The following is a 25674-nucleotide window of genomic DNA, read 5'->3' on the forward strand; positions in this document are numbered from 1 at the left end:
AACAGGACACTACGGGGTCAACTGAAGCTGGCGCTGCTAACAGACTGTGAACCCATGGCACAGACGAGTGGGACAGGAGACAGGTCAAGATCCAGGGTGAGATGTTTTTCATCACCAATAAAATATCCGGATTGTGGTTATGGCAATCTGATCCTAGATCAGTGGTTAAGGGAAACTGCTACCTCAAGGAGCCAGAAAACACCAGTTGTGTATTCACCAGTTGTGTAATGAATACACCCCTGTACCCCACCCACCCACACACACAGCCACAGTGCTCCACCCAATGGCTGTATATGAAGGTTCCACCGGCGTTGAGAAATGTAAGAGTATTTTCCTTGAAAAAAGGTTTCTAACGAGGACTCTTATTTATGTGTTTACATTTTGAAGCGAAAGCACTTTGTCGTCTCTGGCGGCACACACAGGTGGTGCCAGTGAGTGGGCTAGTTCGTTTTGCATGGACCGGTGCCCGGTTGAGTGGATATTTCATAATAGACCAATGGAATGGTCTACAATGTGCACACCCCGCCCACGTAAAACGAACATGCCCATCGATACAAGGTAGGTAGACATATTTGTAAAAAAAAAAAAAAAAAAGTAAACAAACAACTGAAATCAATTGTGTTCGTGACATTTAATGCTAAGGCGAAGACAACTTTGATTGGGAAAGGTTGTAGCTTGATAGCCACGTTTGTCATGTTACTTTCATTTTTTTTATGCAAAAATAATGTCCAGTCTGGTAGTCGGATGTTGAAGTTGTCAAGCCCAAGGAAATTGCGTCAGTTTTTCCTCGACATACTGATAAAGGTTGGTTGGTTGGTTGTGTGGTTCATTGATTAGCTAGCTATACGAGCATAATATACGTGTATTTTTATTGCAAAACTTGAGATGATTAGCTGCTCAAGGCATCGACTCTCGGTCGACGGTCGCTAGCGTCGGTGTGGATCCGCCTGTCATTGTCGTGAGTCCGGTGTGTGATGCTGCACTTCAGCGCCAGGCTGTGCTCTGTTGTTAGGCCGCTAGCGAGTTTGTGTTGATTTTGCACTGACGATGCTAAATGTGTAAAGTGTATAGTCATTGCAAATTGTGTAGTAATAACGTTAGCTAGTATCCCTCTAGCTTTATGCCAACGTTTGGATGGAAGCGTGATTGCTGTTATGGTCTTGCCCTCGACAAGACTGGTTATGCCGTTAACGTTAGCTAGCTACTGTAACTAGCTTAACTACCTGCTTAGCCTATCTTATCTAGCCCGACGTGTGTAGGCTAGCTAGCAAGCTAAGTCTTGTTAACATCACTAGCAGCAGTTGGTCTCCAACAACTTATCCAGCTGAGCTAAGTTGCTGATATCACTTACTATATCAATTTACACAGTATAAACTGTTAACCAAAGCCAGGTAGTTGACAGATAGGCTAGTGTCACTGATGGGGAATCGGGTGTTGACTGCTGATTGGAGCCCAAAGGCCGGTAGATGGCGATATCGAAACGACTCAATATCGCCGTCTACCGGCCTTTGGGTTATGCTGATTGTAGAAACTGTTCTGACTATACACTGACAACTTACGTGGTCTACTACTAGACCTCTACGTATCCCAAGTATGTATGGATTAGTTAGCTAGTAAATTGTCCTGTAGATTTTCCACTGCCATTTTCAGGTTGTCTTACTGCTTTTCATGTCCCTAGGCCCCAATCTAATAGCCCACTGTGAAGGCACAGGCTGTCGTAATGTCGGAGCCCAAGGCACCCACCCCGACTCCGGCTGGAGACACATACAAAGGATGGCTATTCAAATGGACAAATTACATCAAGGGCTACCAGCGACGATGGTTCGTCTTGAGCAACGGTTTACTATCCTACTACAGGTAAGAATGGGGTTGCATGGCATAGTACCTCTTTGCATCCACTGTAACAGATAAGACTAACAGTTACCAGAAATCTTTGCTGTCTGCAATTCAGGGCGTTCCTGCTTGTGGGCATTCCTGCACCTGCCGGAACACCTCTTTATACTTCTATTGGTCCATTTTTTTTTAAGCTAGGACTCCGGTACAGGAGGCAGGGTGCTCCTGTACAGTAGTTGGCGGTAATGCACCATACCGTTGGATACCAAACAGCCGATAAACCCCACACAAGAAGAGGCTGGGGCGATAATGTCAGTAGCTAGTTAGGACAACGGTAGACGGTGTCCTTCACCCCTGCCTGTCAGGCACTGTTTGCCTGCAGTTCTGTTAACGACAGCGAGGGCCGGCATAGGGCAAGCGAGAGTGAAGGACACTGTGTTCTAGCTAGTTAGTTAGCTAGCTAGGACTCCGGTACACAGCATCCGGGATAAGTAGCTAGCTAGCACACCAGCAGACGGTGTATTTCACCCCCGCCTATTGGGCACTGCTTTCCAGCAGTTCTGTTAACAACGGCAAGGGCAGGTGTTTGGCAGGTGGGAGTGAAGGACACTGTGCTAGCTAGTTAGTTAGCTAGGAGGACTAACTAAACGGTTATATTATAGCTGTGATTTGCTCTGTGTTGTTCCCATTTCCCCTGCCCTACAAGATGAATACAACTTGCTCTCCTTTATATGCCTATCATGAGTTTTGACTATGGCGCATAGTATCATAAAGAAATTGAAGCTTGAGGTCATTATGGATTCCCTGTGTAACTCTGCCATTTAATGGTGTCACAATATTGCATGACTCCTCTCAGTTCTGCTTGCAACAAAGAGGTGTGTCCGAATACTTAGTGTTTTCAGCCCTGTGGGGGAGTCATTGTGTCTTCGCTGGGCTGTGTAATATGAGTTGTGTTTGTTTAGTGACATAGCTGTGTACCATTCACCTCCCACTCCAAGCAGTGTGTGTTGTGTTGTGTTGTGTTAACAGTACTGTTTGCCTAACAATTTAGAGTCCGGTGATAAGCACATCCAACAATTTACACACTTTTCATGTTCCTATCTCTTAGTCTTTTTCCAAGTAAGGTTGTTTTCTCTCGAATAACTTGCCAAGAGTGCATTTAGCGAGACATTTGTACAAAGCTTTTTGCAATCATGCGAAACCAGAAATGGTGCAATATGAAATGTTTTTTCAACACTAGGCTATATTGCATCGGAGATAGCATAGCTGTATTAGACCGATTCCTTTGTTCTATATGAACAAATTAGTTAGGCAACAATAGCCAATAGTCCACACTGGTCCATCAGTCAGCTGGTTTCTATTGCCACGCTTCTTAGTATTGGGTCCACCCTCCTCTTTGCTTGTGTAATCATAATGGTTCCTGGTTAAACTGGCTGTAATTAGAGACCTTTACTTAATGTAATGTAACATAAAACCTTAATGTGGAACAGAGAACAGAGTCAATCACCACCTTCTGTAGACACCTGAAACCCCACCTCTTTAAGGAATACCTGGGATAGGATATAGTAATCCTTCTAAACCCCCCCCCAAAAAAAGATATAGATGTACTATTTTAAAGTGGTTGTTCCACTGGATATCTTAAGGTGAATGCACCAATTTGTAAGTCGCTCTGGATAAGAGCGTCTGCTATAAATGACGTAAATGTTGTCCAAAATTAGGTTACTTAATTTTGCTCCAACTAGCCTAAAGCTGCCTCAGTCTGAACATATTCTGTAGCCTCTTTCCCTCTTTCTGGAGTTTGCAGAACAAAAGAAACCAGGTAGGCGTAGTTAAAGTGACGTCTTTATCTTGGTTTCCAGTAGGCTTAGAGAAGCTTCTGCCGTATTGCTTCCTATATGGTTCCTTCAGATGAGTAAACACTGAAGAGGACCAGGTTAGGGGGCTAGGAGTTGTTTTCGGACCAGCCGTACAAGCAGGAGTTGGAGCTGGTTCAGGAGTTGACCCTAGTTTAATCCACTCCACTCTCTCGCTCTGTTTCTCCCCAGGACCCAGGCGGAGATGGGCCACACATGCCGGGGCACCATCAACCTGGCCACGGCCAACATCGCGGTGGAGGACTCGTGCAACTTTGTCATCTCCAACGGCGGGGCACAGACCTACCACCTGAAGGCCAGCTCTGAGGTGGAGCGGCAGCGCTGGATCACCGCCCTGGAGCTGGCCAAGGCCAAGGCTGTCCGCAATCAGGCCGAGTCTGGTGAGGGAGGGAGGGAGGGAGGGAGGGAGGAGGGAGGGAGGGAGGGAGGGAGAAGCGGGAAAAATGAGGCTGGAGAGGAAGGGATTTGTCTGTGTAGAACAGTCTTTAATTGGTAGTGAGAGACGGTAAGGGAAGGAGGGTGTCTGAGTGGAGTGTATACTGTATGTGTTTCTTCATGTTCTTTTTGAGAGAGAGAGAACATGTTTTATTTATCAAGAATTACAGTTTTCTGTATAACCCCCAGTTAGAGTGAGGGGGTGGGGCTATCATTCTGATAGAATGTATTTTTTTTTTCTTTCTGGACACCTACTCATTCCAGGGTTTTTCTTTATTTTTGCTGTTTTCTACATTGTAGATAACACATGGAATCATGTAGTAACCAAAAAAGTGTTAAACAAATCAAAATATATTTGAGATTCTTCTCTTCTTCTCCAGATGACTCTGGTGACGAGTGTCCGACGTCACCCCCTACCTCGGGACAGGGCGGAGGGGCACGTAACTCAGAGGTACAGTCCACACTACGCACGCTGGGCAGCAAGGTGGAAGACCTGAGCACCTGCAACGACCTCATCGCCAAGCATGGCTCCGCCCTCCAAAGGTCAGGGGTCAACCCATCACTCTCACACAAACCTTACAATCAACAAGTGGTTGATTTTTTCCCCCCATGTATAGACACCGATAGTAATAGAACAAGATAACTTTGCCCACATCCATAGAACACATGAATGGATGCAAAAAGCTATTGCTCGGGTTCTATCCTTACAAGCACATAGTAACTGGTTGATCAGGAAAGGTCTAAGATTTTGTTATGGACCAGATATTTGTCTTGGTTGCAGAGTAGTCTGAGTGAATAAACAAATTACATGTACTACATACAAAAGAGATGGGTTGAAGGGACTGGCTGACTCTCCTTGGCTGTGCCCCTGTCCTAGGTCCCTGTCAGAGCTGGAGGGGGTGCGGCTGGGAGGCGACACGGATGGCAAGATCAGGCAGGTGACGGAGAGAGCCACGTTGTTCCGCATCACCTCCAACGCTATGATCAACGTATGTGTTGATGTTATTGTTTTTACAGTGTGCAAAACTGGTTCACGAAACATTGTTCATATAATACAGTGACGGTCTAATAGTGCAGTCTAGCTGAAGCCCACAGTACGAGCCATCTGTTTCTTCAGTATTACACAAACATTTACAAGGCTTTGTGGTGTTGTATGAATGTTCTTAAAGCGTTTATTTGAGGTTTCCCTGACATTCCTCTGTTTCCCTAACATTCCTCCCCCCCAGGCGTGCAGAGACTCCCAGGCCCAGACCCACCGTACTGTTTTTGGTGTTTGTATCAAATGTTTTTTGTTGTTGTTTTTTTCTATTTGCCTCCAACCTTTCCCTAACGTTTCTCCCCCCAGGCGTGCAGAGACTTCCTAGCGCTGGCCCAGGCCCACAGTAAACGGTGGCAGAAAGCCTTGCATTCGGAGCGGGACCAGAGGATAAGGCTGGAGGAGACATTGGAGCAGCTAGCCAAGCAGCACAACCACCTGGAGAGGGCCTTCAGAGGGGCAACCGTACTGCCCCTGTCCCAGAGCAACCCTGCCCTGGACAGCAAGAGTAAGGCATCACCTCTGACCCCGAACAAACTGTTACATTAACTCTTTGACCCCTGACCTTTAACCCCCTAACTTCAAACTGATTGTTAGCCTGCTAGTTAAGTCAACCAGTGAATCTACAACACACTGTCATTCATAATATTTCATTTTCTCCCTCAGGTTCGGGTTCAGCAAAGGGAGACGCAAGCGACGAGGATGATGAAAACGAGTTCTTTGACGCTATGGAGGACCCGGCGGGGTTCATCACTGTACCGGCCGACCCCAAGTATCATAGGTCAGCACGCCTCTACCTCCTTTCTTTTTTTAACTCTCCATCTGTCTCTCCCTGTTTCTCGCTCTCTTTCCTTCTTTCTCTCTCAACCTCCTCATTTTTATCAATACAAATGGCATGGCATTTTATGAGCAATATACTGAGCTTTTAGAAGGGAAACTGTAATTGGTAAAATGCTCTTCTTTCTTTCTATCTATCTCTGTTTCTTTCTCCTCCACTCAGAAGGTCAGGAAGTAACATCAGTGGTCTCAGCGCTGAGACTGGAATCGATGACCAATCGGTGAGTCGGTCACTGTTTTGATATTTGAAATGTTTGTTTAATTACTTGCTTTACAGTACATAGGATGTCCCTTGAAATCAAACGTGTTTGTGTTCTGCACTCTCTGGCCACCCACAGCTTTGTGACGAGCAGTCATTGGGGTCCAATCCGGAGTCGCCCCAGTCCCTGGAGGTGGAGCCAGTGAGGAAGAGGCGGACCAAAATCCCAGACAAGCCCAACTATTCGCTGAACCTCTGGAGCATCATGAAGAACTGCATCGGCAAAGAGCTCTCCAAGATCCCCATGCCTGTAAGAAACACACATGTGTGTGTGACTATAGACTATTGCAGCACACCCTAACTGTTTCTTTCAGCTCTGTGCATTGTATTGAACAAGGGCAGAAGGGAGGGAACAACTTTCTGGAATGAAATGGATCTATAGGTAAGTGCCAAAATAAAGTAAACACTGTACTTGAGTAAATGAGGGATAGAGTATATTGAAAGCAGGTGCTTCCACACAGGATGGTTCCTGAGTATATTAAGCAATTAACATTCCATCATGCTTAGGGTCATGTATAAAAATGGCCAGTTTCCCAAATATTTTGGCTACCACGGCTAGAAGAAGAGGTCTGTGACTACGAAAGAGGGGTCTCAAAGGAGCATAGGGGGTTTTAAAGTGTGTGTGTGTGTCTCAGACACCAGATCTCTACCCAAATTGACATTTATGAGAAATTCTGGACAGGTGCCTGAGACAGCATTTTTTTCCACCAAATTGGGGAACAATGGTGTCGCATCCCTCCAATAGAGTCCCAGCCACTTTGTCGGTGTTTCCTTTATTTTGGCAGTTACATGTATTATTCCTTAATAACCCTTTCCATTTTTAAGTTTCCTTTCTTCCTCGCCCCCTTTTCTCCCTCTTATCTCAGGTGAACTTCAACGAACCGATCTCCATGCTGCAGCGTCTATCCGAGGACTTGGAGTACTACGAGCTCCTGGACAAGGCGGCTAAGTGCCAGAGCTCTCTGGAGCAGCTGTGCTACGTGGCTGCCTTCACCGTTTCATCCTACTCCACTACGGTCCACCGCACAGGGGAAACCCTTCAACCCCCTACTGGGGGAGACCTACGAACTGGACCGGCTGAGGGAGAGCGGCTACCGCTCACTATGTGAACAGGTAAAGGTGGGGGGAATGACTGGTTGGGGAAAGAGGGGAATTGGAAAAACAGAAAGGGGGGGGGGTGATGGCTACAGGTTCAAATGGGTGAGGGGCTAAGCGCGGGAGGGGGCAGAGAGAGAGTAGGAGAGAAGATGATTTGCATCTACAGTGGCTATGTTTTTAAAACCAATACACATTCAATTAACCACAAGTTGACATCACAACAATCTGATCATATAAATCCGGTTTTTTACAAGTTGCAACAAGGAGACCCCTCCAGAACAAAAGCAGAGAAGGCCTTTAAATATTAATCCCACAGCATGAAATGTTCTGTAAACACCAGCCCGAGAGGCTTGCAGGAAGTCCCAGCAACAGCTGCTACAGTGACGCAGATGCATTATCTCTGGCCTCGAATCGAGCCTGGCGTCAAACATTAACCATAACATTTGATACCGTCAGTTTTAACAGGTCAAAGGTAGAACATCAGTACTCGGTTACAACAGATAATTATAGACTAACAAGTGACGACTACTTCATTAGATATGTTACTTAAACGTACACGGTTAGCTCCTGTTTCCCTTCCCCGAAGGAATGTCTGCGTCTCCCAGCACATAGTCATGTTTATTACATATCAGTCCATATCAACAGTAAATCAAATACAGGAAAATAATTTCCCATTACAATTCCCACAGTACATTTTCCAGAGAGGGCATCTATGGGTAGTGGTACCTCTATAAACTGTCAGGAGTTCCAGCGCTGTCCATCACCTGTGGTGCTGTAACGTTCCCTTCTGCTGTATCACGTTCCAATAGTCCGCCACGTAATACCCATAAAACCACGGAAATGGTTCCAGTGGTTTTTCCGCCATTCATTTTTCACATTGTGAATTTTACAGAATTCTTTTATTAACTGTAGGCTTACCTTGGCGTGACGTTTTGATAGCCGTGAGTTTTTATCAATATATTTGCCTCAATTGACTCCCCAAATGCTGTGCTTGTTATTGGTAAAGTTACCGTGTCCGAGAGATTTGCGTGGTTATCAAAACGTCACGCCAGGGGAAGCCTACACGAAACACAACCCTTATATTAAGTAGTTCTAAAATCCCAGATGGAAAAATGAATGGTGGAGAAAAAAAAACGATTGGAACCATTTCTGGGTTTTATGACTTGTGGTACTCAATTCTCTGGGGGATTACTGAGGGAAAACACCCCCTAGGGGCAGCTGTGTGAAACAACAGCTCTCTACTCCCACGTGTATGAAACTCATTTAGATAAATTGTTTAAATATGTTGTTTTAGCCCAGCACAACCATATATGACTCAAGAAATTGGCTAATCATCAAGCCATTGATTAGTGGATTTAGGTGTTTTAGTGCACATTTAAAAAAGAAACATGGAACTCTGTGGGTCCCCAGGACCAGGTTTGCAAAACACTGTGCTAATTGACTCAATTGTAATATAGCCCTACCCAATCCTCCTTCATCCAGGTGAGTCACCACCCACCTGCAGCTGCTCATCATGCCATCTCAGAGAGAGGCTGGACCCTCCGACAGGAGATCTCCCTCGCCAGCAAGTTCAGGGGAAAATACCTCTCCATCATGCCTCTGGGTAAGGCGGTGTGTGAGGACTGATAGCTGCCAGCCAATGTCTCCATTACGCAAATGTTTTGTTTGTATAGTTTGAATTTTCCAAGTTTGCTGTGGTGTAATCCTCTTCCACAGGCTCTATCCAATGTATGTTTGAGAAGAGCAACAATCACTACTCGTGGAAGAAAGTCACTACAACAGTACACAACATCATCGTGGGCAAATTGTGGATCGACCAGGTAAGAAATGTTTCACACATGATGGCTATTTCTGTTATAGTGACATTATCAATCCACCATTTTTGGCATCGGTGCACGCAGCACGTACTGTGGACGTTAGGAGATTTTAGACTAATTCCAAGCATAAAAAAAAAAAAACATTCAAGATTTATTTAAGTGAACGACACATTTTTAAAGAATTCCATTCTCGCTTTTTCTGGTTCTCTCAGTCGGGAGAGATAGACGTGGTGAACCACCGGACCGGCGACTGCTGCCATCTCAAGTTCGCCCCGTATAGCTACTTCTCCAGAGACGTGGCCAGGAAGGTGACTGGTGTGGTGACCGACAAGGAGGGTAAGGCCCACTATGTGCTGTCAGGGACGTGGGATGAGAAGATGGAGTTCTCCAGGGTGATGCAGAGCAATAAGGGAGAGAACGGCACCGAGGGCAAACAGAAGACCGTCTACCAGACGCTCAAAGCCAAGGAGCTCTGGAAGAAGAACCCACTACCGTGAGTAGAGTGTGTGGGGAGGGGTGGGGGGGAGTTTGCTGATGAGGTGCTGCAAATGAATAAGAAATTTGGTGTGTCAAAGAACATGGCTTTTTCAATCATCTCACCTCTGTTGTTTGGCATCTCTCTTTCTATTGCTCTGTCCCTTCCACCTCCATTCTCTCTCTCGCTCTGTCCCTTCCACTTCCTCCTCCATTCTCTCTCTCCCCTCGTTTCCCATCCTCTCTCTTCCTCCCATCTGCAGTGAGGGAGCGGAGACCATGTACTACTTCTCGTCGCTGGCGCTGACGCTCAACGAGTTCGAGGAGGGCGTGGCGCCCACCGACAGCCGGCGACGGCCCGACCAGCAGCTGATGGAGGCGGGCCGGTGGGACGAAGCCAATGCCGAGAAGCAACGGCTGGAGGAGAAGCAGAGGAGCGTCCGCCGCGAGAGAGAGAGAGAGGCCCAGCGCGCAGCCAACCTGCCCGAGGAGGGGGCAGAAGGGGTGGAGGTAGCAGAGGACGGTAAGAAAGAGGGAGGGGACGAGGGAAGCAGGTGCAAGAAGGGCTACATCCCAATTATCTCTCCTTCCTCCCAGTGTTCACTTGTTGACTTTCCTATACTTATTTGAAAGGAAATGACTGGTATAAGAAACAAGGTGGAGACACCCACTAACCCATGCCTCACCAATCCAATATTTGAAGTAGTAAACAAGTGCATACTTGAAATCAAACTGTATTTGTCACATGCGCCGAATACAAGTGTAGACCTTACCGTGAAATGCTTACTTACAAGTCCCTAACCAACAGTGCAGCTCAAGAAGAGTTAAGAAAATATTTACCAAATAGACTAAAGTAAAAAAGAATAATAAAAAGTAACACAATAACGAGGCTATATACAGGGGTTACTGGTACCGAGTTAGTGTGCAGGGGTACTGGTTGGTTGAAGTAATTTTTACATGTAGGTAGGGGTGAAGTGACTATGCAAAGATAATAAACAGCGAGTAGCAGCAGTGTACAAAAGGGAGGGGGGGTCAATGTAAATAGTCCGTTGGCGATTTTATGAATTGTTCAGCAGTCTTATGGCTTGGAGGTAGAAGCTGTTGAGGAGCCTTTTGGTCCTAGACTTGGTGCTCTGGTACCGCTGAGGATATTATTGGGACATGCCCAAGATGGGAGCAAGATCCAATTCTTGTGCTTGTGAGTAAGGAAGTACTCCCCGTTAAGTTGAATGAGGAGTCTGGTCTCTTTGGCTTCCTATTGTGGCTAGAGAGAAGACACGGAGATGGAGGCAGGTTTGAGGAAAGACAAAGTGAGTGTCGTCCCAGAGCTGTCTGTGTTCATAGTCTACCTGTCTGTCCCTTTCTCCTCTTGTATATATCTATCTGTCTGTCTTTCACACGTGTCTGTCTCTCTGTCCCCCAAGCTGTCATTGAGGACTCTTTCATCACTGACTCGCCTTTGAAAAGCAAGTACTCCTCCTCTTCCACCTATTGACTCACTTTACTCTCTCTCTCACACACACATACACACAAGCCGTTCCACTTTTCACAAGGTAGGTGTATTTAATACCTCTGACCATCCATCATATCCTGCTTTATTCATGCGTCCATCCTTGGTTTGTGCTGTGTTCAGCCGATGCGGTGGAGATTGGTACGGAAGCGAGCCAGGCTTCGGACGAAAGCAAGTACCACTAACTTTCCTCCCTCCATCGCTCTGTCCTTATAGCACTCCCTCGCTTTCTCCACGCGTTCACTCTTATTCCCTCTCCTTCTGACACGTGATCCTTCTAGAACTTTCTGTTTAGTGTGTGTATTTTATTTATTATAATTTATTTATTATAATATATACATACATACATACATACATACATACATGACAGAAAGATAGTTAGACAAATGGTAGCTAGCTTTCTTGTGATGCAAATATGCTAGTCAATCAATACCAGGGTCGTGTTCATTACTGCACACTAGCAAAACGTTTTGCAACAACAACAAGTTTCTTATTTGACAAGTTCAGGTAGTCCCTCCCTGTTTTGGGACGTTTTTCTACCCAAGGTGTCTAGTGAATACGACCCAGGTTTTTTGTGATGCGGCAATGTCCTGTGGTAGGAAACCGCTCCGTAGCGTAGTAAAAGCAGGCTAGCTTTAATTTTCCACACCAGTAAGTATATTAAATAGATTTAATTGGTTAGGTTGTAGGCTCTTCCCCCCCTCTTCTTTTCATTTCTTTCCTTTCTGTCAATTATTCATGTTCCTCTCTCCCCCTTCAGCGGACCCCGACGATTCTCCACCTCACGCTCCAAGCAAGTAGCCCTCTACTCTCTTCCTCTCTATATCACTGTTTATTTCTATCCACACACTCACATACTTATCTGTCAGTCTTCCATTTTGCAGCCCCACGTGGTCCGCCCCTGTCAGAGTATCAAAGCAAGTATTCATCGTTCGGGACACACACACACATCATGATTTCATTCTCACACCTTTTTTTTTTTATCATACCTCATATCTTTCCATCTTGTCCCTCCCCCCCAGTGGATGACATGGAATGTCATTATGGAGCTGCGGTCAAAAGCAAGTAACACCAGTGTTGTTATCTCTCTCTCTCCTTTCTGTTATTTGTCTGTAGTTTGTCTCCTTCCTCTTAGACGCTCTAGTAGTTGCAGTTTAACTTAGTTGAGAAATACTACTTCCCAAAGTCTTACGGCGTTCGTATGTGTGAAATCTTGTAGCGCTAGACATGACAACTCTGGTAACTATTGTAGCTAGACACCACCATACTGCTGCAATGTTGTCCTTGTCATCCTGACCTCATCCTTTTATATGGTCTTGATGCAGAAGTCCCTTTCCCAAAGCTTCCATGGCTGGTCCTCAACATCCTATGATAATTTCAATAGGTTAAATGTCTTTCTTTTTCTCTTGTTATTTTCGTCAGGCGTCCACCAGGACAACTATGAGGCGATGTGGTTCGAGAGGACCGAGGACGTCGTCACGGGAGAGTACATGCACGTCTACAAGGGGGGATACTGGGAGGCGAAGGACCACGGCAACTGGGACATGTGCCCAGATATATATTGATTTTCACCCCCCCCGATCAGCGAATTGTACTAACCCAGGCATTTGGAACAAGCCACAAGCTGCCCTTTTTCCCCCCCAATTGAAGAAGGGACAAACTGGGTATCGACCCTGTTTAACCCCAACCCTCCCTCTTTCAGGTTAGATTTTGGGTTGTAATGCCCCTTACCTCTCCCCTATCACTCTCTGTGGGGATGGTGTGCATAGGGGCTGTGAGACCCTGTAGGACAATGCAACCGGACAGGGGGAAAGACCTGCTTTCTTCTGCCTTCATCTTCCGTGTAGGGTCAAGTTGCCTCTAGATGCTGATCTGGGGTCAGTTTTGCATTTGCCCCCACTAATGTTTAAGGTATGGATTAGGGGAGCCGAAGCTGATCCTAGATCTGTAGCTAGGGAAAACGTCACCCCTGAAGCTTCATCTTCACTACAATGATTAGATATCTCCCTTTAGAGCCACTGGCTAGACCTCTGTGTCTTCTGTTTCTTCCTTTGCTGCTCTCTTTCGCACCCACTCCATCTCTTGCTATGTTAGTCTGTGGAAAAGACTGGGGGCAGATGGGTGGTCTGATTGATTAGTGTTAAATCGCTAGAATCTATCAAACACTAACTCTACCTTGCTCCTCTTCCAAAGGATATGGACTAACTGCAAATGGACATGAACAGTTTGTGTGAGAGTATATGTCTGTGTGTGTGAAGAGGGGGGGTTATAATAGCAATGGGTTGGTGCTTGTCTGCTTTGAGGCTGCCAGATTTTCAAAGCTTCACAAATGCTGTTTAAGAGGTGTGTGTGTGTGTTTTTGTTTGAGAGAACGGGGGTGAGCAACAAATGCAGGAGCCCACGTGTGTGTGTGTGTGTGTGTGCTTGCGTGTGAGAACCCGGTGACATCACATTAGCTCCTCTGCTGTGGCTGTTATCCCTCTTGAAGCAGCGGAATCGGCTAAATGAAGGATGTATCGTCATAAAATACTATTTAAACAGTTTCTACTACGTCCTACATCCCAAAGATGACTTCCACCTCTTCAACAGCAAAACAACCTAGCGTAGCCTTATCGTTTTTTATTAGGGTTAGTGTATGAAGCAGACTCGACCATAACATTGGAATAGTGGCCTAGTAATTTAGTGTCCAAAATGGCACCCTATTCCCTATAAAGTGCACTTATTTTGACCAGGCCCTGGTCAAAAGTAGTGCACTATAAATGAATAGGGATGCATTAAGAGATTAACTAAAGTAGATTACAAGTGTGTGTGCACTAGTACAGAATGTGAGCTTGAGTGCGAGGTTTGAGTTCCAAAAAATAAATTGCATTTTATTTTCAAGTGTACTTACAAAATGTTTTTGAGACCGAGGGAAAAAAAACTATACAAAGCGAAACAGAACATTGCTAATATTTGTATATATCAAAGTAATTAGTGCTAATAATATTGATTAGTTAGATCTAAGTATGGTGATTGTGTTTAAGGTCAGAGAGAACTCCCATTTGTTTCTGTAAAATAGAACATGAGTCTTTCTCCATTAATTGTAAGTCAACTGTAACTTGTTTGATTACTTTTTTCTCCTACTCCCTGGCCCTGTACACACTTACTTTGTACAATACATTTGATCCAGTTACACTGCTGTGAAGACACAATAGTTGTAAAAAAAATTATCAAGTGTTGTACAACTAGAGTGTACTGGACCTGTCTTAGGAGTTGAATGTTGTTCACATGGTCTGTCCCTCCATTTGTTGTAGTTCCCCATCTTTTTAAGCTCATTCATTCTCTTATGGATCTTGGTCAGTGCGCTGAGTATAACAGCATCGCAGGGTGATGTAATAAAGCCTGACTGGAGAAGTGCACACTTGCTTTAGTGTCATTTCTTTAATGCAACACACTAAAGTGGGCAAAAAGCTTGCAATGGTGATCTAGTGGACCACTAAGAAAAGGTTGGGAGACACACTGGTATAACAATTTGCTTTGTTTAATGGAACATTGCATTACAGTAAACATAGTTCAAGTAAAGAATTCTTCCAGCTCATGTTTGGATTTCCACAAAATAGAGGTAGGAGGCACTTTTCGCATCTGCGATGCTCCAGACAGTTGGTTATTTGTTTTGAAAGGGTTTGCTGCTCATGCTCTCCAGTTCCAGCAGCCTCACACACAGTGAGCATAGCCATGTTGGCCTTACCCCCTAGGCACTGTGTAGATCTGAAAAGGATTGGATAGATTAACAAATATGGTAAAAATTCCACCTAGCCTATTGAGGGAAAGATTGAACTGCAATACCGGGTCGATGCGTGGAGCAAGCCCCTTTTCTGAGTGGTTCTCTCATATCTACATGAAGTGCCTAGGGGGTGGTTCTCAACAGAGCTGAACATCCCATCAGTCAACCAATGCACTCCCTCTACTTGTCCACTTTGCCACCTTTCCGTGCAGCTTTTGGGTTCCTGGGCTGTGATTTCTGCAGCATGGCAAGTGTGTCCCTCTTCTCAATCTTCCTCAGCTGTTTCTTCTTCATCCTCTTGATCTTTGTTGTGTTCCGGATCTGGGATGGAAATATAACCAGGGGGGAGAATGTAGCGCTTAGCCTGGGGCCATATGTATCAAGTTTCAGTAAGAGGGCTGATTTAGGATCAGTATTGCCTTTCAGATCACAAATGAACAAGATAACATGGGCAAACCTGATCATAGAACAGCACTTCTACTCCGAGACAATTGATACATACGGTCTCTGAAGTCAGCAATAGAGATCTACCTGGCTCACATAGGTTACAGTGATAGAAAAATACCCTCACCCCATCTCACTTGGGATAATGTGGGGATTTGTGTGTGTTGACTTACCACTTGCACAACCTCCCCCTTCCTCTCATTCTCAGCTCGCCTTTTCAAATTCTCCTCATGCCTCTTCCTCTTTTCCTGTAAGGGACAAAAGATACCCAAAAAACGACCACATGAGGGGATGCCTAAACAATCAGTTGCACTGCCAACCTCTGTGTGGTCCATATACTAAATGGTGCGTTCCAAGATATCTGGGAACTCTGAAAAATAAGAGGTCAAATCACTACGCCAGTGAGCGTCAGGTTGGAAAGTCAGAGCTCTAGATAGAGGCCTAAGTTAAACGATTTCCCCCAGTCGGAGCTCGTTTCCCAGTTGTCTTGAACGCACTGAAGTCGGAGACTTCTATTTTTCCAGTTGTTTTGAACGCAGTTTGTGCACTACTTTAAGATATCAGAGTGCACTAACATGAACAGGCGACGACACAGACCTCTTTCTCCCTGGCCTTGTCCTCCTTCAGTTGCAGGGAATATTTCCTCACCAGCTCCTTCTCTCGCTTGGCCTCCATCTTCTTCTCCCAGGAGGAGCACAGTGGCTTATCTCTTAAAAGAGCCGAGAACCTGAAAAACAAAAGGAGTTCGATAAAAGGTACATTTTCCTAAACAATTTCTAGGCAGTGTTTGCATGGGCTGGGCTGACTAGTAATAGTTTGCATATGCATGCAGGTAGTTAGCATTGTAGGCTAATAGCATTGTAGGCTATTGCAACTACTGACCGTTGCTTGTTGCGGTCTTTCCATACCCGTCCGGATTTCGGTTTACCCAAAGGTATCACGTCAAGTTTCTCATTTGACTCTGAACGAGTCCTCTTTTTGGCCGTTTTATTTGGGCGGTCCGGAACAGTCTCCATTGGTACGGGACCAACCTTGTTTTCCTTCTCGTTGCAATGTGACACAGCTGGAATAACTGTACCTAATGACTTCCCTACAGGTGTGTCTAATTTGACCAGTTTTGGACATGCCTCAGCTGTTGCCAATGCATTTGATTTGGACTGACTGCTTGGAAGTTTTTTCGCACGAGTCTCGTCGGCAACCGGTTCCACGACTACAACCTCTGGTTCGGGTTCCGTCTGGTTCTCTGCATTCTCATTCGGTAACTCTTGAATGACAGATTTCCTTGTTCGGCGTGTTGGAGTCTTCGGTACTTCAGAGTCAAGATACACAGCTGGGGTCCGTACTCTGCGCCCGCTACGGGTCCGAGTCACAACGGGAGGAGGCAACTCGTCCTCTTCGGCGCTCAGTCCTTCGTTTGGTGTTATTTTCTCACTTGTCGACATATTGTCAAAATTATACGACGGTGTGACCACAAATAATCAATACATATGTTGTTATTTACAGACCGTAAGAAGAGACAACCTGAGCAGAGTTCGGAAGCCCACGTGTGGAAGCGATTACAGGAAGTACGAGCATACAGTTTGTGCCTTGAGCATTCTATGAGACTGCCGCCTACCGGTAAGGCGTTAGTACTGCCATAACAGACATCGTCACATGACAATATCCAACTTCCGCATCTCATCTGTTGAAGTTCAGTCAATCAGTCAGTGCATCACGACATTCAGACATGGCTTGCTCAAGGGTTGGAGTTGTGCTACTGTGTTCCCTCTTTGCAAGTACAGTAAGTACTCTTACATGGTTCATTTCGTAGTAGCTTAGACTGAATTAGTTGGGAAAGAAAACATACATGTTGTTTCATACAGCTCACAGAGAGCAAGCTACCTAGTCAGAATTCAAGCCTCCTTTTGGAATGCACGTAAAACATGAATGATGTATAGATTAGCCTATAACTTGGAACTAATCGCTGGTTCCTTGAACCATTTACCCGCTAGTGCACTGATTTAGCATATCTGTGTTGATTGCTTTCAAAGTAACTAGCTAGCAACATTTCAAACTCTGCTTAATTGACATGAACTATCATAGTTGATCTACTGCAAACCATAGAAATGAATAACTTAAATGAATATTAGAATGACCTCTTTCCCCTCTGTATTCATTTTAATCGAGAAGTAGGGCTTTTCAACTTTGGAAAAGCTTTAAGTCTATAAAACATTGTAACAGATTGTAGTATTGGCAATAGAAAAAGAAAGCAATCTCGGCCCAGTTTCACCCTCCCCCCCCGAAAGGACTTTCTCTCACTACCATATATTTGGTGGTGAGAGAACGTTCTAAACGGATGCTTCTTCTTTATAGCCTCTGAAGTGTCTGGGTTAACCCTTCTGTCTGTGGTTATCTACTGCAAGCCATATCAATTAATAACGTAAATGTGCATTACAATGGCCTCTTTTTCTCTCTGTATTCATTTTCATCGAGATGTAGGCCTTTTCATTTTATACACCCAGCAACGGCACTTAACTAGGGGACAACGATTGGCAGTCACGTTGTTGTTGCCAACCTTGTGCCGTCACCTGATAAATCATCCCTTCACCATAAAAAGATGAACCTTTAACAGAACAGTTGCATGACTGCAATTAAATTATATCGGTTGCTCTCAAGATGCGGCCCCTCAGACAACTATCTCTCTAAAGTCCGTTTGCTGTAGCCGTAAAAAAAACAGCACACTGACTGCATAGCTCCCCAAGATTTAAAATTACGGTATGTGACTCTTACTCTGTTGAAATCTCTTTCAGCTTGGTGTGCCGCCGACCTTCAGTGTGGACTACAAGAACGACTGCTTCCGTAAGGATGGGGAAGAGTTCCGCTACATCTCCGGTAGCATCCACTACAACAGGATCCCCAGGGCCTACTGGAAAGACAGGCTACTCAAGATGTATATGGCCGGACTGAACGCCATTCAGACGTATGTAGACTTAGCCTGACGAAAAATTTAAAAAAACAATGGCATCAGCGATTGGATCGTCGCTAACCAATCAGAGTATCAAAGCCAATGACGATTTTGCAAACCGCCTCCTTTACCCACGTGTGTTCTGGCTCTGGTCCAACCCATTGGTTTCTGAACCAATCTGGGTCGGGAGGGATGCTCAGATCCAGACTCATTGTGGAGAAGAAACTTACGTCCGCAGGCTTGGCGTAGCGTTTAATCTGGGTATCCAGGCAAATGTAGACTGGCCACTATGTCATAAATAAACTGAATGCCAACCAGTTAGAAGAGTGTCTTCAATGTTCATTCTAGTTTTCAGTTAGTCATTTCAGTGGCCCATTGGTACATAGGATTGACGTTGATCAAAGTAATTCAAAGAGCCATTTAATCACATATCCTCCAAATGTTGATAACCCGACAGAATTCCTTTGTCGGGCCTTAAACCTCAGAAAGAGCTATGATTTACCTTTCGGTGGTATGGACTTAAATAGTACATCATTGTCCATTTGACATTCCAGGTACGTCCCCTGGAATTTCCACGAGCCCTCCTCGGATCAGTACAACTTCAGTGGGGACAGGGATCTAGAACACTTCCTGCAGTTGGCCCAAGACATTGGTCTGCTGGTTGTACTGAGGCCTGGGCCCTACATCTGTGGAGAGTGGGATATGGTGAGAGAATGACTAAACAATTGTTTTATGATAAATATACCTGTTGATGATATGATGTGTAATAATGTTGGCAAATTGTGCCGGTATTCCAAGTTGTTTTCGGAAGACGATCAATCACAATGTAGTAACGGCACTTCGACATCCGCAGTGTATTTCTTGACGGACTGTGTGATAATTTGCCCCTTTCATAACCTGGGCTTTAGGGGGGTTTGCCTGCCTGGCTGCTCCACAAGAAAGACATTGTCCTGCGTTCCTCAGACCCAGGTGTGTATTGACCGTTAGATGAGACTGCAATGGATCCTATTAGTATTACAATATAAGAGTTGTGTTTTTATGACACCTAAATCTGTTTGTTTCAGATTACATTGCGGCTGTTGACAAGTGGATGGGCATGCTACTGCCAATTTTGAAGCCGTTCCTTTATCAGAACGGCGGCCCAATCATCACTGTTCAGGTGAGCCATGTATATCCAATGATTAATAAAACATTTATTGGGGAATCATAGTTTGGACAACTTCATATTGTGCCTTTAAAACTCTACAATTCAATAGAAGACTGTTTGTCAAACATTGCCTCTCATCTCCTCAACAAGACCCCATCTCTCTCTCTGCTCTCCCTCCCCTTCTCCCTCTTAGGTGGAGAATGAGTACGGAAGCTACTTTGCCTGTGACTACAACTACCTGCGTCACCTGACCAGTCTGTTCCGCTCCCACCTGGGGAACGACGTGGTGCTATTCACCACAGACGGGGCCGGGGCCGGGTACCTCAAGTGTGGCTCTCTGCAGGGCCTCTACGCCACTGTGGACTTCGGCCCAGGTAGGCTTCTGGGGCACAGATCTAGAATAAAATTATATTCCCAAAATCACTACCATACTGATAATAGGGAAATGGCAAAGCTGACATTAGATCAGTGTCAAGAGGGAACTGATGCAGGTCGAAATATACACAACAAAGGTCAATGGTGATACATTTCCTGTGAAATGCCTGGGATAGTTACTTACTAAATGGAACAGGTATTATTTGAACAAGAATAGAAGTGTTCAGTTGGTATGGTATCTATATGTCTTAGATCTGGGTGGTTGTTGATTAATGTGACGTCTAACCTAGCCTATTTCCTTTGTTTTCAAAAACAGACGTGTTGACTCATTGCACCATAGAAATCTATGACGGCTGTGTTATACCACCGTATCCAGCATTGTTCAACAACTGTGTCTGTCTTTGCGTGTGTCTGTCTGTGCGTTTGTATTTGTTTAACAGGTGGGAATGTGTCTGCTGCATTTGATGCACAGAGACAGGCAGAGCCCCATGGACCCTTGGTAAGCATGTTTGTCATTAGATGTTTCTTTTTGTATATAGATTTTTTTTAAATATAATTTTTATTTCTTCACTCCAGATACAAACTTATACATACGAACAACAACTTACAGACGCACACAAACCATAACTACATGTCATTAGATGTTAGTGGTAAAAGTCCAACACACTTCTGTCCTCTCTAGCATGGCCAGATAGTGCTGACTGTATCCTGTGTTGCAGGTGAACTCTGAGTTCTACACCGGCTGGCTGGACCACTGGGGAGAGCATCACTCTACAGTGTCCACCGCCATCGTGGCCAAGTCCCTCAACGAGATCCTCGCCATCGGCGCCAGCGTTAATCTGTGAGTTGTGGTGGATGGATATTGGGTATAGACAGAGAAATGAATTGATTGGATAATAGTCATAATTCTATCAACAATGATTGATAGGAATATGTGTTGACATCATCACACATGAAACATTTAACATCAAAAAGGCACAGAGGATTTTTCAACTAGTGACATCAAGTTATAAACCTCTCTGTGCAGATACATGTTTATTGGAGGAACCAATTTTGGATACTGGAATGGTGAGTTAAATTGTTCAATGGTCCCATATTCTCTATTGCAGAACCCAATCTAGTTCACTTTATTTGGGTTTGGCCATGATGTGAAGATTAGTTTATTTAAGTGATAATGCCCAAGAAGCCGGTGTTTGGAGGATGTATTGGCACGGGTGTCGTTAGGCCCGAGACAAAGTCAAGTCAGATGGAACAGAGTAAATAGGCATTTTTAACGTCATAGATTTAGCCGGTGGTAACTTGTCGAATAGACACCGGCTGGAATGCGGTTTTAACCAATCAGCATTCAGGATTAGACCCACTCGTTGTATAAAAATGTTTTTCTCTTAATATTCTCAGGAGCCAATACCCCCTATGCCCCCCAGCCTACTAGTTATGACTATGACGCCCCGCTCACTGAGGCAGGAGACCTCACTGACAAGTATTTTGCCATCCAGGATGTCATCAAACTGGTTGGTAACAGAGATATCACACAACATGTCGTACATACAACATGTTTGATTAGATTATGCTTTCTTGTGACTTTTATAGCAAAAGTTTCTACGGTCAGCATTTTAGTACCCTGACTTATTATAAGTTTGTAATTAAAGGTAAATCGGTCAGTTTTACAAATGATCCCCTAATGATGTCATATCCACCTGTATTTTCCCCCAACAGTATCGGAAGATACCAGAGGGACCCGTGCTTCCATCAACACCTAAATATGCCTACGGAGCTGTACCAATGAAGAAGGTCAATCATCTTCAGACATTAAACATTTGAGTTAACACTTTTATCAACGTTTATTTGTCATATGCACGGATTAAAGAGAAGTGTACACAGTACAATGAAATGCTAAAAAAGGCACTGCTGGGATTCAAACTCGGGATCTCCTGTTTACTAGACAGACGCTTTAACCAACTAAGCCACAGCGCCGGGTAGAAATGACTTTACCTTTACCTGACCTTGTTGACACATGGCACACAGTGCGGAGTAGTGTTGCAATATTTACATTTTAACATTTTAGTCATTAAGCAGACGCTTTTATCCAAAGAGACTTACAGTTAATGCATTCATCATAAGATAGCTAGGTGGGACAACCACATCACAGGCATAGAAAGTACATTTTTCAGTAGAGTCAGAGCTAGTGGAGTGGGGGGGTGCAAGTGCTGGTTAAGTGTTTATTATATATATATATATATATATAATTACATTGTATCATAGGCATGTCATAATACTCTAAAAGCAAATGTATATTTTCTATTTTTTTCTCTTGTGTTGATTGAACATGGAGTGTACACAGTATAGAATAGAATCCAGTAGATTCCAACAGAATGCGTTTCTTTCTGCCTCCTCAGCTCCACACAGTAGTCGATGCTCTAGATATACTATCCTTCTCCGGTCCTGTCAAAAGCATCTACCCGCTGACCTTCATTGAGATGAACCAAGTACGTCCACAAGCTCAATGTCTGTCTGTCCTTTTCTACACTAAGTATAAGCAGCTATGGTTGTTATGATCCAAAATGGCTGAGAGGCTTTACTCCATTTATTTTGTTTTCTCTCCAAAAGCTGTTTGGGTTCGTCCTCTATCAGACCAAGCTGCCTGTGGACTGCAGTAAGCCCACCCCTCTGTCCTCACCACTGAATGGAGTCCACGACCGGGCATATGTATCAGTCGACGGGGTGAGTTCGTCATCGAAACTTCCCCCCATGCACTTCATTTGGTTTGCTGCAAGTTAACATGTTGGTGCTCAACAATGGTCACTGGTCCAAGGAGGACAGGTTCTTGTCCCAGCTCTGCACAAGAACTCCCAATTTAGACTTTGTTTAGTGAGATCTGTGTTGTAGTGCTGGACTGGAACCGAGATCTGCACACCATGTAGTTTTCCAGAACCAGGGTTGGTGATCACTGTCATTCATACAAAGTCAGACTGGATTAGATTATCTTCTCAAGAGGAAGAGAGAAAAGTCTTCAGGTTCTTCTAAAAAGGAAAACGTCTGTTGCAATTCAATATGGTCTGTCATTAGGTTGCTGCTGGGATTCTAGAGAGGGACAAGGCCCTGACTATCAACGTGACTGGGAAGGCTGGGAGTCAGGTGGACATACTGGTGGAGAATATGGGCCGAGTCAACTATGGGAAAGACATCAACGACTTTAAGGCAAGAGGTTATTCAAAGCTGGCTCCGGAGTAAACATTTAACTAGCACCGTTCCATTAGCTACTTAATTCTACATAACATTATTCGGTCCCACTGAACATTATGGGCTGGTTTCCTGGAAATAGATTGAGCAAAGATCTGGACTAAGAAGCATTTTGTAGAATTTTAATTGAACCTGCTTTTTAGTCCACCATTAGTATTAATTTGTGTCTGGGGAAACCAACCCTAAGTGTCCTATGCACACATACACAACTAGGATGTTTTGACTCCCTCCTCTCGCCCACTCTCTCTACACAGGGCCTGGTGTCTAACCTGACATTGGGGGCTGACATCCTCACCGGCTGGGAAGTCTACAGCCTCAGCATCGACCAGGCTGTTAGCCAGGGTCTTCTCTGGGAGATGGGCTCCAGGGAAGCTGGCATCCCACCACCTTCTCCCCTCTCCGTCCCCTCCTTCTATGGGGGCACCTTTGTCATCCCGGACGGCATCCCAGACCTGCCCCAGGACACCTACATCCAGTTCCCTGACTGGAGAAAGGTGAGGTTTTACCTTTTTTTAAGGAGATTTTAATTGTTTGTTGAACTGTACTGTACATTGTTCCTGAGCAGGCACCCCAACTGCAAATTACCTTTATAGATAATGTAACTGATCTGTGTCTTCTGTGCGACGACAAGACTGGTGTGTTAGCCCTCTGAGCTAAAGCCTAGGCATTAGCCTTAGACACACCTCTTCAGAGCTCAGGCAAGGTTACTCATCACAAGCTTGGTTTACTGAACCACGTCAGTTTCATATACCCTGGTGCAGCATATTTGTTCATGGTCCCTGACACTACTGAATCCTGAACACGTACGTTATTTCGAGACTTAAAACTTTTTTGTTTTGTTTCCTTTGTTTTGTTTTTATCACTAGGGCCAGGTGTGGATCAACGGTTTCAACCTGGGCCGCTACTGGCCCGCTCGCGGCCCACAAATCACCTTGTACGTGCCTGCTAGCATCCTGAGCACAGCCGCGCCCAACAACGTGACCGTCCTGGAGCTGGAGGGAGACCCATGCACCCCCGGGCCCTGTACCGTGGAGTTTGCCAACACCCCGGTCCTGAATGCCACGGCTAAGTCTGACCACAAACACCAGAGGGCGTTGTTCCATAAAGAGGATCTCTTATGATGAGCGCTGATGAAAAATACACTTACTGTATTTATCTGGAAGTGATCTATTTGCACTAATCTTTATAAAATCAAAGAGTAATGTAATGTTTGTAATTTATCACGGGTGGCTGTACCTCTCATATTACCTCTATTTGACAATTCAGTGTCTTAAGCCTACATGATTTTGTTTACACAAGGATCTGTATTCAAGGGGAATTAAGTATGGGTCATTTGAGCGGTATGTATATATTTAGGGAAATTAAATCAAGTTCACTAAGGAAAATGAGTCATTTAGAAGGGCTATGAACTTGAGTAGTACTCTAAATATAAGTTGAGGTCAGTGGTGCTCAAATCATGAGCCTGGAGGTCCATAGTACTGCTGGTTTTCTTTTTATGTCAGGGCTCCATGCAGCCGACAATGCCCCTTTTTAAAGGCATTTTCCCCGATGCTCACAGATCACATTCATGGTAAATGCTGGCATGTCTGCTCAAGTGTAAATTACCTTTAAAAGTATCTTATAGTGCGCTGCGCTATAGAGCGCCTTGAGTTAAATCCTGCCCTATATTGTGAATTGGGGAAGGATGATTGAGAAGGATGTGTGCCAAATGATCCGTGTCTTATTGTGTGCCACCTAACTGCAGGGATATTATGTTTTCATTGATTTCTGTAATGAACCATTTGGTGGGTCTTGTAAATGAATAGTTCTTGTGTTCAACTGGAATCCTGATGCTTCTATTAACAATTTGATTATTTCAATTACTTTGGGATTTCCTTGTATCTTGGTTATCATTTTTGTTAATCTGTTTAATGTGCAGGCACAAGATTTATAAATGTTTTAATAAAATTTTATGAATGCAATATGATAATGTCATAATACCACACAGATCTCAAGTTAGGATTTGAAATACAACCCTACATTAAAACAATCCAAATCTTAAACCCAACTATGGAACAATGAAAAGATGAACTCAGGAGAGGAGTATATACAGCAGCAACACTATACACCCATTATTCATTCCAGAAGCCTCTGTTGTGGCCAACAGCCTCTATAAGCCTGCTCTGTAGTGTCTCTTTGGAGGGATAGATGGGCAGCTGCAACAGAGAGTGACAGGTCAGCGCCTCTGGAAAATGCTGTTGGGAGGAGTTGAGAAGGGTTTGGACCCTCATCCTGATCTGGTTCATACCCAGGATGGGCACACGATCACAGCCAGTCAGGAACACTGAAGGGGCAAAGGTGGTAAAAGGGAGAGGGCAGTGAATGACAGAACAGAACGTTATTCTCAGTAGCCTACGTTATTGGTTCATCTGTTACAATGAAAATGTTCCATACTTACACAGGAACGCTTTCTTTTGATCCTCTGTCAGTTCCTCAAACACCTCCCAGAATGTGACGATGTTGGGATGCCCAGCATGGTACTCTCCTTCATACACAGTGTTCTAGTTTGGGGGGGAAATGCCGTCAATTAATATGGTGAAGCAATAGAC

The 25674-nt window shown here is 44.6% G+C and overlaps 3 protein-coding genes, 1 long non-coding RNA gene and 1 other non-coding gene across 5 annotated transcripts; 2 read left to right on the plus strand and 3 right to left on the minus strand.

The window, feature by feature from the left end:
- The first annotated feature begins 578 nt into the window (after positions 1 to 578).
- osbp (oxysterol binding protein) lies at positions 579 to 14571 on the plus strand. The gene is given in 17 exon segments (XM_045716667.1): positions 579 to 967; positions 1679 to 1857; positions 3879 to 4087; positions 4523 to 4685; positions 5020 to 5131; positions 5488 to 5686; positions 5845 to 5959; positions 6182 to 6236; positions 6354 to 6524; positions 7141 to 7302; positions 7304 to 7387; positions 8855 to 8975; positions 9089 to 9192; positions 9402 to 9682; positions 9927 to 10186; positions 11088 to 11129; positions 12596 to 14571. Coding segments are annotated over 16 exon segments (2358 nt in total). The 5' UTR covers positions 579 to 967; positions 1679 to 1720; the 3' UTR covers positions 12739 to 14571.
- Positions 14572 to 14675: 104 nt separating this feature from the next.
- On the minus strand, positions 14676 to 16822 carry LOC106602548 (coiled-coil domain-containing protein 86). Its single transcript, XM_014195230.2, has 4 exons — positions 16263 to 16822; positions 15978 to 16107; positions 15554 to 15628; positions 14676 to 15257 (listed from the first exon to the last, which is right to left on the minus strand). Exons 1-4 carry the CDS (start codon positions 16820 to 16822, stop codon positions 15117 to 15119), a joined length of 906 nt encoding a protein of 301 aa, XP_014050705.2. The 3' UTR covers positions 14676 to 15116.
- A 107-nt stretch (positions 16823 to 16929) lies between these two features.
- Positions 16930 to 25047, plus strand: glb1 (galactosidase, beta 1). Its single transcript, XM_014195229.2, has 16 exons — positions 16930 to 17160; positions 18170 to 18339; positions 18879 to 19029; positions 19233 to 19293; positions 19389 to 19483; positions 19665 to 19845; positions 20287 to 20345; positions 20566 to 20687; positions 20874 to 20914; positions 21245 to 21357; positions 21563 to 21637; positions 22243 to 22332; positions 22454 to 22567; positions 22913 to 23044; positions 23341 to 23580; positions 23953 to 25047. Exons 1-16 carry the CDS (start codon positions 17107 to 17109, stop codon positions 24205 to 24207), a joined length of 1953 nt encoding a protein of 650 aa, XP_014050704.1. The 5' UTR covers positions 16930 to 17106; the 3' UTR covers positions 24208 to 25047.
- On the minus strand, positions 21747 to 21820 carry trnat-agu (transfer RNA threonine (anticodon AGU)). Its single transcript has one exon. It is a non-coding gene; the product is annotated as a tRNA-Thr (tRNA).
- Positions 25011 to 25640, minus strand: LOC123742431 (uncharacterized). The gene is made up of 2 exons (XR_006769569.1): positions 25524 to 25640; positions 25011 to 25409 (listed from the first exon to the last, which is right to left on the minus strand). It is a non-coding gene; the product is annotated as an uncharacterized lncRNA (long non-coding RNA).
- Positions 25641 to 25674: the final 34 nt, after the last annotated feature.

The sequence above is a fragment of the Salmo salar genome, chromosome ssa04 (assembly GCF_905237065.1).
Source record: "Salmo salar chromosome ssa04, Ssal_v3.1, whole genome shotgun sequence".
Taxonomy (NCBI): Eukaryota; Metazoa; Chordata; class Actinopteri; order Salmoniformes; family Salmonidae; genus Salmo; species Salmo salar.

Excerpts from the sequence above, each read along its gene's own strand:
- LOC106602548 (XM_014195230.2), bottom strand. The coding sequence starts at position 16,822 with ATGTCGACAAGTGAGAAAATAACACCAAACGAAGGACTGAGCGCCGAA. Across the intron at positions 16,108-16,262 it reads AAAGACCGCAACAAGCAACG|GTTCTCGGCTCTTTTAAGAG; the intron begins GTCAGTAGTTGC and ends TTTGTTTTTCAG. Across the intron at positions 15,629-15,977 it reads ACAAGGCCAGGGAGAAAGAG|GAAAAGAGGAAGAGGCATGA; the intron begins GTCTGTGTCGTC and ends TGTCCCTTACAG.
- glb1 (XM_014195229.2), top strand. The coding sequence starts at position 17,107 with ATGGCTTGCTCAAGGGTTGGAGTTGTGCTACTGTGTTCCCTCTTTGCA. Across the intron at positions 19,294-19,388 it reads CCTGCGTTCCTCAGACCCAG|ATTACATTGCGGCTGTTGAC; the intron begins GTGTGTATTGAC and ends TGTTTGTTTCAG. Across the intron at positions 22,333-22,453 it reads CCTTCATTGAGATGAACCAA|CTGTTTGGGTTCGTCCTCTA; the intron begins GTACGTCCACAA and ends TCTCTCCAAAAG.